The sequence below is a fragment of the Mobula hypostoma genome, chromosome 28, assembly GCF_963921235.1.
Source record: "Mobula hypostoma chromosome 28, sMobHyp1.1, whole genome shotgun sequence".
NCBI classification, from domain to species: domain Eukaryota; kingdom Metazoa; phylum Chordata; class Chondrichthyes; order Myliobatiformes; family Myliobatidae; genus Mobula; species Mobula hypostoma.
Window position 1 is genome coordinate 32,090,472 of NC_086124.1, and position 14,927 is coordinate 32,105,398.

The following is a 14,927-nucleotide window of genomic DNA, read 5'->3' on the forward strand; positions in this document are numbered from 1 at the left end:
ACGGGGAGAGGGGGAGGGGAGGGGAGGGGGAGAGGGGGAGAGTGGGAGAGGGGGAGGGTGAGGAGGAGGGAGAGGAGGGTGAGGGGGAGGGATTGTGGGGTGAGGGGAGGGGGAGGGGCAGAGAGAGGGGTTGGGGGGCGAGAGGGGGAGGGAGAGGAGGGAGTGGGGGTAGAGTGAGGTGAGGGTGAGGGGGGAGAGGGGAGAGGGGGAGGGTGAGGGGGGAGGGAGAGGTGGGTGAGGGGAGGGGGAGGGGCAGAGAGAGGTTTTGGGGAGGGGGGCAAGAGGGGGAGGGAGAGGAGGGAGTGGGGGTAGAGCAAGGTGAGGGGGGAGAGGGGGAGAGGGGGAGAGGGAGAGGGGGAGGGGAGGGGGAGAGGGGGAGAGTGGGAGACTGGGAGGGTGAGGGGGAGAGAGAGGAGGGTGAGGGGGAAGGGAGAGGGGGGTGAGGAGAGGGGGAGGGGTAGAGGAGGGGAGGGGCGGAGAGAGGTTTTGGGGAGAGGGCGAGAGGGGGAGGGAGAGGAGGGAGTGGGGGTAGAGCGAGGTGAGGGGGAGGGGGAGAGGAGAAATGGAGGAAGAGAGGGAGGGAGAATGTGAAGGAGACAGGGGGAAGGTGGGGTGAAAGAGAGAGGGTGGAGAGAGCCCGGGGAATGCAGAAGTGAGGGAATGAGAGGGAAGGAGATGGAAGGTGGAGGGAGGTAGAGGTGAGCTGTACCTGCCTCCACTGCACAGACAGCCAAGGGCTGACCCTGGGGAAGTGCCCTGCGAGGGGGGAGTTTTGTGGATGAAATCCATGGTTTGCTCGTCGGGAGGCTGATACAGCCTCCACCTGCACCTCCCTCCTCCCCCCCACCACCAGCCCCCCTCACCGCTCTCCCCATCCCCATCTCCGTGACCCCCTCACCGAGGCGTTCTGACACTGGACACTGCTGCTGTTGAACCGGACCGCCGGGACCCTCTGCGGCCGCTGGCGCACGTGGAAGAGACACTCGTAGCCCTTCTGGCCCGACTGGGGTTGTGGCAAGTTGCGGGCCAGCAGCGTGATGGGCTGAACGACCCCCACTGGCACCAGGAGTCGAGTGGGCGGCAGGATCTGTGGGCACATCTGGGGTGGGGGTGGGGGGGAGAGAAAGGGTGGGGGTAAATACACAGACTGGCTGAGACCTCCCACCACTCCCCCCCACCCCAACCTCACACTCCTTCACAATTATTCCCTCCTCTAACCTCCCCCACAGAGTGACTGTGTGAGGCGACGGTGTGGAGGGAGCTTCACTCTGTGTCTGACCCCGGGAGTGTGTGATGGGACGGTGTGGAGGGAGATTCACTCTGTGTCTGACCCCGGGAGTGTGTGATGGGACGGTGTGGAGGGAGCTTCACTCTGTGTCTGACCCCAGGAGTGTGTGATGGGACAGTGTGGAGGGAGATTCACTCTGTGTCTGACCCCGGGAGTGTGTGATGGGACAGTGTGGAGGGAGCTTCACGCTGTGTCTGACCCCGGGAGTGTGTGATGGGACAGTGTGGAGGGAGCTTCACGCTGTGTCTGACCCCGGGAGTGTGTGATGGGACGGTGTGCAAGGAGATTCACTCTGTGTCTGACCCCGGGAGTGTGTGATGGGACGGTGTGGAGGGAGATTCACTCTGTGTCTGACCCCGGGAGTGTGTGATGGGACGGTGTGGAGGGAGATTCACTCTGTGTCTGACCCCGGGAGTGTGTGATGGGACGGTGTGGAGGGAGATTCACTCTGTGTCTGACCCCCGGAGTGTGTGATGGGACGGTGTGGAGGGAGATTCACTCTGTGTCTGACCCCGGGAGTGTGTGATGGGACGGTGTGGAGGGAGATTCACTCTGTGTCTGACCCCGGGAGTGTGTGATGGGACGGTGTGGAGGGAGATTCACTCTGTGTCTGACCCCGGGAGTGTGTGATGGGACGGTGTGGAGGGAAATTCACTCTGTGTCTGACCCCGGGAGTGTGTGATGGGACGGTGTGGAGGGAGATTCACTCTGTGTCTGACCCTTTTTTTTTATACAAAATTCTTTATTACAAATGTCGGTGCTATACAATATTTACAAACCCAGTGACTAACATATTTACTACACTATAAACAGACAATACATCTTAAACCAATATATTGCCATCCTCATCAATGATGGCATTTACACCCCGCGGAGCCCAACGGTCTCGGAACACCTCTACGGTCGCCGTGGACTGTGCGTATTCCTTTTCAATGTTCACCCGGGCACGAAACTACCCCCTAAACATAGCCAGGCAGTCCGCCCGGGGTGAACCTCCTGCCACCCTTTTCCAGGAACCACGGATGGCAATTTTCGCCAGCCCCAGGAGCAAGTTGACAAGGACATCCTCATCCCTCTGTGCCCCCCTCCTTACTGGATGACCATATATAAATAGGGTGGGACTGAAATGCAACCAGAAGGCGAGAAGCAGCCCACGCAAAAACGCGAAAAGGGGCTGCAGCCTCACACACTCCGTGTACATGTGGTACACGGTCTCCTCCAGCCCGCAGAAGTGACACGCGGCTGGGAGATCCGTGTACAGACTAAAGAACTTATTGCAGGGCACCGCTTTATGCAGCACCCTCCAGCCGAGATCCCCAAGGTGCATGGGGAGGACTCCCTTGTAAAGGGACTTCCATTGGGGACCCCCCTCACCTCCAGGTGGAAAGACCGACCGCCATGGCGTGTCGGGACGGTGGACAAAGGCTAGGAAGTGGAGGGTGTGGAGCAGCAGCCCATAAAGGTACCTCCTGCCTGCATCCCTGAATGGGATTGTGGGTGTCGATGAAAGACGGCTCAAGTTGTGTGGATTCGTCTCTCGGGTAAGGCTGCGGGGCCTGGGCCCGACGAGCAGCTCAGCTTGAGTCGATCCACACACCTGAGCCGCACCGACATCCGCTGAGGCAGGGCAAGGGTCGGCCAGGACCCCGCCCTCTGCCAGAGGAGGGGATTCCCGGCCTGAGGCAACCATGTTCCAGACTCTCAGTAGGTCCTGATAGAAGCCGGGCAGCCTCTGCAAAGCAGCACGGCTGACGCCTGCCGGTGGTAGCTGCATATCTTCGTGAAGGCAGCAGCCCCTCCGGAGGAAGAAAGTCGCCAACACGTGCCACCTGGGAGGGCGCTCGGCGTACAGGAATCTCTGCAGAGTCCTGAGGCGGAGAGCCGCCAGTCGTGTGCGTACACACACCAGCGACTGTCCGCCCTCTCCTACTGGGAGACTCAGAACCGCTGCAGAGACCCAGTGTTTCCTGTTTCCCCAGAAGAAGTCCACCAGCTTCCTCTGCATTCTCGCAACAAAAGGGGCAGGGGGGGCCAAGGTGACCATCCGGTACCACAACATGGAGGCCACCAGCTGGTTTATGACCACCACCCTGCCTCGATAGGAAAGCACCCTGAGAAGGCCTGACCAGCGCCCTAGCCGGGCCATGACCTTTGTCTCCAGGTCCTGCCAGTTCGCCAGCCAGGTCTCCCCAGAAGGACTCAGGTAGACTCCCAGATAGAGAAGACGTCTGGTGCTCCACTCAAAAGCTCTCATCTCCTCCGGCAGGGAGTCCACCTGCCACTGGCCTACTAGGAGTCCGGAACATTTCGCCCAGTTGATCCTGGCGGAGGATGCCGCCGAGAAAACATCTTGGCACTCGCGCATCCTCCGCAGGTCACAGGGGTCTGTCATCATGAGGAGTACGTCATCGGCGTAGGCCGAGAGGACGACCCTCATGTCCGGTTCGCGCAGAACCAGACCTGTCAGCCTTCGCCGAAGAAGGCCGAGGAATGGCTCGACACAGATCGCATACAGTTGACCGGACATGGGGCACCCTTGACGCACTCCTCTTCGGAAGTGGATAGGTCCTGTCAGTGATCCGTTGATCTTAACTAGGCACTCTGCGGCAGAGTACAGGAGCCGAACTCGGGCCACAAAGTGTGGTCCGAGCCCAAAAGCCTGCAGGGTGCCCAGCAGGAAACTGTGGTCCACCCGGTCAAACGCCTTCTCCTGGTCAAGAGAAAGAAACGCTGCCGGGGTCCCAGTCTCCTGGAGCAGGTGGATCAAGTCCCGTACTAGGTGGACATTGTCCTGGACGGAGCGGCCCGGGACCGTGTAAGATTGGTCAGGATGGACCACCTGTCCAATTACCGAACCCAGACGGTTGGCCATTGCCCGGGCGAAGATCTTGTAGTCCGCGCACAAGAGGGAGACCGGCCGCCAGTTCTTTAGCAGGCGGAGGTCTCCCTTCTTGGGCAGTAGGACCACAACAGCTCTTCACCATGAGAGGGGCATTTCTCCGGTGGCTATGCTCTCCCCTAGGACAAGGCTGTAATCATCCCCCAGGACATCCCAAAAAGCCTGATAAAACTCACCACTCAGTCCATCCAAACCAGGGGACTTGCCCCTCCGGAGTTGCCGAAGGGCAGTGGACAGCTCCTCCCGAGTCAGGGGGGCATCCAGACGCACTGCATCCTCTAGACTGACCTTAGGCAAATCCTTCCAGACCTCATTGCACGCCTCCGCATTTGACGGATCAGGCGAGAATAAGGACCGATAGAATGAACGGACCTCGTTGTTAATTCCATCAGGGTCCGTGATGGAGGAGCCATCGGCAGCCAGCAATTCCACTAGCTGCTTTTGAACTCCCCGCCACCTCTCCAACGAGTAGAAGAAGGGTGAGCCACGGTCCACATCCTGCAGCATTTGGATCCGTGACCTCACGTACGCACCTCGGGACTGCTGAAGCTGCAAGTCCCTTAGTGCGTCCTTCTTCTCCTGGTATTCCTGCCACAGCTGCTGGTCTCCAGTGGTCGGACCGAGGCGGGACTCCAGGTCAAGCAACGCTCTCTCAAGCCGCTCAATCTCAGAGCCCCGCCCTTTGGTCGACCCCCTAGTGTACTCCCGACATAAAAACCGGATGTGGGCTTTGCCCACATCCCACCATAGCCGTAGGGAGCAGAACTCTCTCCGCCTCTCCTTCCAGGAGACCCAGAACGCTCGGAACGAATCCCGGAAACGGCTGTCCTCCAGCAGCCGGTTGTTAAAATGCCAATACCCGGATCCCACCCGAGGGTGTAGTGGAATAAATTCCATCCACACAAGGTGATGATCCGAGCACGACACCGGCCGCATGGAGGACGCCGACACGCGGGAGGCGTAGGCCCGAGAGATGTAAATGCGGTCTATCCTGGAACCTCCTTCTCTAGACCTTCTCGAGAAGGCGCTAGAGTTGGGGTGAAAATTCCGCCAGCTGTCCACCAAGTCAAAGGAGCCGACTAGCTCCTTTAACTTTTTTGCTGATGCTGGGTCGCGTTGGAGGCCCGAACGGTCCTCCGTCTCGAGGGTACAATTGAAATCTCCCCCGAGGATGACGCAGTCCCCAGGATCGATGGAGCTCAGCAGGGTGGACAGCTGACAGAATAGGCGCGTCTGCATCACACCGCGCCTGGGAGCGTACACATTGATAAAATGCAATGGTACGCCATCCAGGCGCACAACCAGGTGGAGCAGACGGCCGGGCACAACGTCTTGGACCCTTTCAATTACTGGCTGGAAGGTCGGGGTCAACAGGATCGCCACCCCGCTAGAAATGGAGCTGAGGTGGCTCATGTAGACCCCGCCCTGCCACTCCAGGAGCCAAGCAGACTCGTCCCCAGGGATGGTATGGGTTTCCTGCAGGAAACTCACCGTATACCGCCCATCCCTGAGGACTGAGAGATTGTTATGCCTGCGAAGAGGACCCCTGCTGCCGTTTACATTGAGACTAGCTATGGTAAGCTTCATGGCGGGAGCACACTAGGTCTCAGCAGCTGCGCCCATTTCGGTGAGAGCGGAGGCGCCTTCCACCACACTGTCCCGAAAGAAAGCAAGGATACCTTTTGCTTTCCGGGCTCGAGCGGTACCAGCAACACCCTGTGACCCACCATCCCCCGTAGGAGCGAGGCTGCTTCTCCCTCTGATGTCCCTTACTAGGTCATCCAGGAAAGATTTTAGTTGCCGTCTGTCGTTCCCCACCACCGCATTCCTCTTTCCCTTTCCCTTTCGTCTGAGGATGACTCGCAGGGACCTCACCAGCCTCGGCATGCTGGGCCAGCGAAGCGAGGCTAGCTGAGGCCGGTGCTTGGCACCCTCAGAGGTGAGAATGAAATGCTTAATTTCCTCTACAGGTATCAATGGGGATTTCTCAGGAGGGGTGAGGATGTCCATTGTTTCACTATCGAAAGAGTCCCCCTCCAACCCGTCACTGCAGACAGAATCCCCATCGGCCTCCCCGCATGTTCCAATAGATGGCTGCGCTTGTGACCCACACCGCGCAGCGGGCACCTCGCTCTTACCTGCCTGCTCCACCGTCGCATCAGCCTCATCCACATTTGCGACAGTGGAGAGACAATCCCCAGGGACTCCCTGCAAGTCATTTATTGCTGGGGTCGATGTGCACAGAATATCGTCCTCCCTAGGGGGCAGGCATAGAGGGGAACCCGGCACCTTTGGTCCAAGGGATTCATAAGCCGCCTGGTGCTGAGAATGAGAGAGCTTTGCCTCGTCTCCTCTTACACTATTCGGTACACTGGCCTCCAGAGAGGCGCTGACTTGTAGGTCCTGGGTGGAGGCCTCCAGGGCTGCCTCATTTGTGCAAACAGGCCTATCACAAGCTTTTTGCACAACCACACCATCTACCCCAGGACTGGTGGCTACATCTGAGGACTCAAGTTTAGAACCAACCACTACCCGGATTCCCACCCCTTCCTGGGACTCCCCCGCATCTACATCCCCTGCCCTCTTGCGGGAACGTTCCCTTCTCCTCTTCACGCTGGAGGAGCACACAGGTGCAGGCTTCACCGATGGGGCGGCGCCTTCTGTTTCCATCGCCCCGTCTGCTTGCGCACCTCCCCGAGCCCCACGCTCCACTTCAGACGAAATGGGTGTGAGCTCTGCGGCCTCAAAGGCCCGCTTCTTACTATGTTTGGATTTCCCCTTTGCCTTCTTACTCCGCACAGACTCCACCCCGTCCCCCACCTGAACTACAGGGAGAGGAGCAGGGACCGACCCAACCGTAGAAGTAGGGACAGGGGTAGGGGTAGGGGCAGGGTGAGGGGCCGGGGCAGGATCAGGGGCGGGGGCAGGGTCAGATGCAGGCGCAGGAGTAGGATCAGGGGCAGAGGTAGCTGGGGCACTGGTGCCCGAAGTGGGCTCCCTCGGGTTCCGGGCGGCAGGACAGTCCCTCCGAAAGTGCCCCACCTCCCTGCACGCATGGCACCGTGGGCGCTCGGAGCTCCAGTACACCTGATAATCTACTCCTCGTGCCGGACAGTAAAGCGGCCCTCAACATCGTCCTCCCTTTCCAGCTGCATGAAAACCTGACGCCGGAAAGAGATTACGGTGCGGAGGGTGCGTCTCTTAAATTTGTGTCGGATGGCAGTGATCTCCAACCTTACTTGCCCTAAACGGGCCAGTGGGGGAAGCAAGTCCTCATTTGGAATGAAAGGCTTAACATGCCCAAGCACGATACGTTGCGTGGGGGCCGTCACCAGCTCCATAGGTAAAAAGATGTTGTCCACCGTGACTCCCCTGCTTAGGGCCCGGTGCACTAGCTCTTCATTCACCAGATAGAACACCGCCTTTCCGAACTCCTTCTCGGTGGCCAGAATACCACCTTTCCCCACAAGGTCCTCCATTGCCTCCGTACACTTTTCTAGTGTCATTCCAGGGCGCAAAATACATTGCACCCCACGTTCCACCTTCACCGACCGAAACAGGGCGTTGTCCGAGGCCGGGGAGGCAGCCGCCCTTGCGTAACTCCCCGAAGGCCCGCGACTCCCTGGAGACCGGTCCGGCATGCTGGCGCTCTTTCCAGTCCGAGAATCCTACAGCGCTGTCGATTCGAAGTCCCGGAGCGAAACGAGTAACTGGCCGGGAAAGTTTGCAGTCGACAGTTCCTCGCTGGCTCGGCGCCAGGAAAGGCTCTGTCGGACTTGCAGAGACCCAGGCCGGGAGAGGCCAAAACGTCCTTCCAGATGCTCCGGCACCGGCACCGACACCGGACGAAAAATCAGGAAAACAATGGAGGAGGAACGTTGCCCCGATGTCAATGGGGGGGAAAACGACGGCGTTTGCCTCCAGTTTTGGAGCGAAACGGCTTACTGGCGAGTTGCCAGCGGCCGCAGCTGGGAGCTACGCAGTAAGCAGCCGCCAACAAACCCAGTCCAAACCGGCAGCAAAAGCTCCACACCGAGCTTCCACGCCAATGCCGTCACTCACTCAGTTGTCCAAGAGACTTTTAGAGCCACCTCCAAAGTATTCCACGAACTTTATCCAGTAGTTTTCCTTCGATTTCTCCCAGCTCAGTCAGCACAGCTCCTCTCTGTGTCTGACCCCTTTTTTTTTACAAAATTCTTTATTACAAATGTCGGTGCTATACAATATTTACAAACCCAGTGACTAACATATTTACTACACTACAAACAGACAATACATCTTAAACCAATATATTGCCATCCTCATCAATGATGGCATTTACACCCCGCGGAGCCCAACGGTCCCGGAACACCTCTACGGTCGCTGTGGACTGTGCGTATTCCTTTTCAATGTTCACCCGGGCACGAACATACCCCCTAAACATAGCCAGGCAGTCCGCCCGGGGAGAACCTCCTGCCACCCTTTTCCAGGAGCCACGGATGGCAATTTTCGCCAGCCCCAGGAGCAAGTTGACAAGGACATCCTCATCCCTCTGTGCCCCCCTCCTTACTGGATGACCATATATAAATAGGGTGGGACTGAAATGCAACCAGAAGGCGAGAAGCAGCCCACGCAAAAACGCGAAAAGGGGCTGCAGCCTCACACACTCCACGTACATATGGTACACGGTCTCCTCCAGCCCGCAGAAGTGACACGCGGCTGGGAGATCCGTGTACAGACTAAAGAACTTATTGCAGGGCACCGCTTTATGCAGCACCCTCCAGCCGAGATCCCCAAGGTGCATGGGAAGGACTCCCTCGTAAAGGGACTTCCACTGGGGACCCCCCTCACCTTCAGGTGGAAAGACCGACCGCCATGGCGTGTCGGGACGGTGGACAAGGGCTAGGAAGTGGAGGGTGTGGAGCAGCAGCCCATAAAGGTACCTCGTACTTGCATCCCTGAACGGGATTGTGGGTGTCGATGAAAGACGGCTCAAGTTGTGTAGGTTCATCTCTCGGGTAAGGCTGCGGGGCCTGGGCCCGACGAGCAGCTCAGCCTGAGTCGATCCACACACCTGAGCCGTACCGACATCCATTGAGGCAGGGCAAGGGTCGGCCAGGACCCCGCCCTCCGCCAGAACAGGGGATTCCCGGCCTGAGGCCACCATGTTCCAGACTCTCAGTAGGTCCTGATAGAAGCCGGGCAGCCTCTGCAAAGCAGCACGGCTGACGCCTGCCGGTGGTAGCTGCATATCTTCGTGAAGGCAGCAGCCCCTCCGGAGGAAGAAAGTCGCCAACACGTGCCACCTGGGAGGGCGCTCGGCGTACAGGAATCTCTGCAGAGTCCTGAGGCGGAGAGCCGCCAGTCGTGTGCGTACACACACCAGCGACTGTCCGCCCTCTCCTACTGGGAGACTCAGAACCGCTGCAGAGACCCAGTGTTTCCTGTTTCCCCAGAAGAAGTCCACCAGCTTCCTCTGCATTCTCGCAACAAAAGGGGCAGGGGGGGCCAAGGTGACCATCCGGTACCACAACATGGAGGCCACCAGCTGGTTTATGACCACCACCCTGCCTCGATAGGAAAGCACCCTGAGAAGGCCTGACCAGCGCCCTAGCTGGGCCATGACCTTTGTCTCCAGGTCCTGCCAGTTCGCCAGCCAGGTCTCCCCAGAAGGACTCAGGTAGACTCCCAGATAGAGAAGACGTCTGGTGCTCCACTCAAAAGCTCTCATCTCCTCCGGCAGGGAGTCCACCTGCCACTGGCCTACTAGGAGTCCGGAACATTTCGCCCAGTTGATCCTGGCGGAGGATGCCGCCGAGAAAACATCTTGGCACTCGCGCATCCTCCGCAGGTCACAGGGGTCTGTCATCATGAGGAGTACGTCATCGGCGTAGGCCGAGAGGACGACCCTCATGTCCGGTTCGCGCAGAACCAGACCTGTCAGCCTTCGCCGAAGAAGGCCGAGGAATGGCTCGACACAGATCGCATACAGTTGACCGGACATGGGGCACCCTTGACGCACTCCTCTTCGGAAGTGGATAGGTCCTGTCAGTGATCCGTTGATCTTAACTAGGCACTCTGCGGCAGAGTACAGGAGCCGAACTCGGGCCACAAAGTGTGGTCCGAGCCCAAAAGCCTGCAGGGTGCCCAGCAGGAAACTGTGGTCCACCCGGTCAAACGCCTTCTCCTGGTCAAGAGAAAGAAACGCTGCCGGGGTCCCAGTCTCCTGGAGCAGGTGGATCAGGTCCCGTACTAGGTGGACATTGTCCTGGATGGAGCGGCCCGGGACCGTGTAAGATTGGTCAGGATGGACCACCTGTCCAATTACCGAACCCAGACGGTTGGCCATTGCCCGGGCGAAGATCTTGTAGTCCGCGCACAAGAGGGAGACCGGCCGCCAGTTCTTTAGCAGGCGGAGGTCTCCCTTCTTGGGCAGTAGGACCACAACAGCTCTTCGCCATGAGAGGGGCATTTCTCCGGTGGCTATGCTCTCCCCTAGGACAAGGCTGTAATCATCCCCCAGGACATCCCAAAAAGCCTGATAAAACTCAACACTCAGTCCATCCAAACCAGGGGACTTGCCCCTCCGGAGTTGCCGAAGGGCAGTGGACAGCTCCTCCCGAGTCAGGGGGGCATCCAGACGCACTGCATCCTCTGGACTGACCTTAAGCAAATCCTTCCAGACCTCATTGCACGCCTCCGCATTTGACGGATCAGGCGAGAATAAGGACCGATAGAATGAACGGACCTCGTTGTTAATTCCATCAGGGTCCGTGATGGAGGAGCCATCGGCAGCCAGCAATTCCACTAGCTGCTTTTGAACTCCCCGCCACCTCTCCAACGAGTAGAAGAAGGGTGAGCCACGGTCCAAATCCTGCAGCATTTGGATCCGTGACCTCACGTACGCACCTCGGGACTGCTGAAGCTGCAAGTCCCTTAGTGCGTCCTTCTTCTCCTGGTATTCCTGCCACAGCTGCTGGTCTCCAGTGGTCGGACTGAGGCGGGACTCCAGGTCAAGCAACGCTCTCTCAAGCCGCTCAATCTCAGAGCCCCGCCCTTTGGTCGACCCCCTAGTGTACTCCCGACATAAAAACCGGATGTGGGCTTTGCCCACATCCCACCATAGCCGTAGGGAGCAGAACTCTCTCCGCCTCTCCTTCCAGGAGACCCAGAACGCTCGGAACGAATCCCGGAAATGGCTGTCCTCCAGCAGCCGGTTGTTAAAATGCCAATACCCGGATCCCACCCGAGGGTGTAGTGGAATAAATTCCATCCACACAAGGTGATGATCCGAGCACGACACCGGCCGCATGGAGGACGCCGACACGCGGGAGGCGTAGGCCCGAGAGATGTAAATGCGGTCTATCCTGGAACCTCCTTCTCTAGACCTTCTCGAGAAGGCGCTAGAATTGGGGTGAAAATTCCGCCAGCTGTCCACCAAGTCAAAGGAGCCGACTAGCTCCTTTAACTTTTTTGCTGATGCTGGGTCGCGTTGGAGGCCCGAACGGTCCTCCGCCTCGAGGGTACAATTGAAATCTCCCCCGAGGATGACGCAGTCCCCAGGATCGATGGAGCTCAGCAGGGTGGACAGCTGACAGAATAGGCGCGTCTGCATCACACCGCGCCTGGGAGCGTACACATTGATAAAATGCAATGGTACGCCATCCAGGCGCACAACCAGGTGGAGCAGACGGCCGGGCACAACGTCTTGGACCCTTTCAATTACTGGCTGGAAGGTCGGGGCCAACAGGATCGCCACCCCGCTAGAAATGGAGCTGAGGTGGCTCATGTAGACCCCGCCCTGCCACTCCAGGAGCCAAGCAGACTCGTCCCCAGGGATGGTATGGGTTTCCTGCAGGAAACTCACCGTATACCGCCCATCCCTGAGGACTGAGAGATTGTTATGCCTGCGAAGAGGACCCCTGCTGCCGTTTACATTGAGACTAGCTATGGTAAGCTTCATGGCGGGAGCACACTAGGTCTCAGCAGCTGCGCCCATTTCGGTGAGAGCGGAGGCGCCTTCCACCACACTGTCCGGAAAGAAAGCAAGGATACCTTTTGCTTTCCGGGCTCGAGCGGTACCAGCAACACCCTGTGACCCACCATCCCCCGTAGGAGCGAGGCTGCTTCTCCCTCTGATGTCCCTTACTAGGTCATCCAGGAAAGATTTTAGTTGCCGTCTGTCGTTCCCCACCACCGCATTCCTCTTTCCCTTTCCCTTTCGTCTGAGGATGACTCGCAGGGACCTCACCAGCCTCGGCATGCTGGGCCAGCGAAGCGAGGCTAGCTGAGGCCGGTGCTTGGCACCCTCAGAGGTGAGAATGAAATGCTTAATTTCCTCTACAGGTATCAATGGGGATTTCTCAGGAGGGGTAAGGAAGTCCATTGTTTCACTATCGAAAGAGTCCCCCTCCAACCCGTCACTGCAGACAGAATCCCCATCGGCCTCCCCGCATGTTCCAATAGATGGCTGCGCCTGCGACCCACACCGCGCAGCGGGCACCTCGCTCTTACCTGCCTTCTCCACCATCGCATCAGCCTCATCCACATTTGCGACAGTGGAGAAACAATCCCCAGGGACTCCCTGCAAGTCATTTATTGCTGGGGTCGATGTGCACAGAATATCGTCCTCCCTAGGGGGCAGGCATAGAGGGGAACCCGGCACCTTTGGTCCAAGGGATTCATAAGCCGCCTGGTGCTGAGAATGAGAGAGCTTTGCCTCGTCTCCTCTTACACTATTCGGTACACTGGCCTCCAGAGAGGCGCTGACTTGTAGGTCCTGGGTGGAGGCCTCCAGGGCTGCCTCGTTTGTGCAAACAGGCCTATCACAAGCTTTTTGCACAACCACACCATCTACCCCAGGACTGGTGGCTACATCTGAGGACTCAGGTTTAGAACCAACCCCTACCCGGATTCCCACCCCTTCCTGGGACTCCCCCGCATCTACATCCCCTGCCCTCTTGCGGGAACGTTCCCTTCTCCTCTTCACGCTGGAGGAGCACACAGGTGCAGGCTTCACCGATGGGGCGGCGCCTTCTGTTTCCATCGCCCCGTCTGCTTGCGCACCTCCCCGAGCCCCACGCTCCACTTCAGACGAAATGGGTGTGAGCTCTGCGGCCTCAAAGGCCCGCTTCTTACTATGTTTGGATTTCCCCTTTGCCTTCTTACTCCGCACAGACTCCACCCCGTCCCCCACCTGAACTACAGGGAGAGGAGCAGGGACCGACCCAACCGTAGAAGTAGGGACAGGGGTAGGGGTAGGGGCAGGGTGAGGGGCCGGGGCAGGATCACGGGCGGGGGCAGGGTCAGATGCAGGCGCAGGAGTAGGATCAGGGGCAGAGGTAGCTGCGGCACTGGTGCCCGAAGTGGGCTCCCTCGGGTTCCGGGCGGCAGGACAGTCCCTCCGAAAGTGCCCCACCTCCCTGCACGCATGGCACCGTGGGCGCTCGGAGCTCCAGTACACCTGATAATCTACTCCCTCGTGCCGGACAGTAAAGCGGCCCTCAACATCGTCCTCCCTCTCCAGCTGCATGAAAACCTGACGCCGGAAAGAGATTACGGTGCGGAGGGTGCGTCTCTTAAATTTGTGTCAGATGGCAGTAATCTCCGACCTTACTTGCCCTAAACGGGCCAGTGGGGGAAGCAAGTCCTCATTTGGAATGAAAGGCTTAACATGCCCAAGCACGATACGTTGCGTGGGGGCCGTCACCAGCTCCATAGGTAAAAAGATGTTGTCCACCGTGACTCCCCTGCTTAGGGCCCGGTGCACTAGCTCTTCATTCACCAGATAGAACACCGCCTTTCCGAACTCCTTCTCGGTGGCCAGAATACTACCTTTCCCCACAAGGTCCTCCATTGCCTCCGTACACTTTTCTAGTGTCATTCCAGGGCGCAAAATACATTGCACCCCACGTTCCACCTTCACCGACCGAAACAGGGCGTTGTCCGAGGCCGGGGAGGCAGCCGCCCTTGCGTAACTCCCCGAAGGCCCGCGACTCCCTGGAGACCGGTCCGGCATGCTGGCGCTCTTTCCAGTCCAAGAATCCTACAGCGCTGTCGATTAGAAGTCCCGGAGCGAAACGAGTAACTGGCCGGGAAAGTTTGCAGTCGACAGTTCCTCGCTGGCTCGGCGCCAGGAAAGGCTCCGTCGGACTTGCAGAGACCCAGGCCGGGAGAGGCCGAAACGTCCTTCCAGATGCTCCGGCACCGGCACCGGACGAAAAATCAGGAAAACAATGGAGGAGGAACGTTGCCCCGATGTCAATGGGGGGAAAACGACGGCTTTGCCTCCGGTTTTGGAGCGAAACCAGCTTCCTGGCGAGTTGCCAGCGGCCGCAGCTGGGAGCTACGCAGTAAGCAGCCACCGACAAACTCAGTCCAAACTGGCAGTAAAACTCCACAGCGAGCTTCCACACCAACGCCGTCACTCACTCAGTTATCCAAGAGACTTTTAGAGCCACCTCCAAAGTATTCCACGAACTTTATCCAGTAGTTTACCTTCGATTTCTCCCAGCTCAGTCAGCACAGCTCCTCTCTGTGTCTGACTCCGGGAGTGTGTGATGGGACAGTGTGGAGGGAGATTCACTCTGTATCTGACCCCGGGAGTGTGTGATGGGACGGTGTGGAGGGAGATTCACTCTGTATCTGACCCCGGGAGTGTGTGATGGGACGGTGTGGAGGGAGATTCACTCTGTGTCTGACCCCGGGAGTGTGTGACGGGACGGTGTGGAGGGAGATTCACTCTGTATCTGACCCCGGGAG

The 14,927-nt window shown here is 58.6% G+C and overlaps 1 protein-coding gene across 1 annotated transcript in view; it reads right to left on the reverse strand.

The window, feature by feature from the left end:
• plxna3 (plexin A3) overlaps nt 1–14,927 on the reverse strand; it is a 196,060-nt gene that overhangs the window by 117,013 nt on the left and 64,120 nt on the right. Inside the window, exon 10 of the mRNA XM_063035027.1 lies at nt 899–1,099. Within this exon, the coding sequence (XP_062891097.1) occupies nt 899–1,099 (201 nt within the window). The remainder of the gene's footprint in view (nt 1–898; nt 1,100–14,927) is intronic.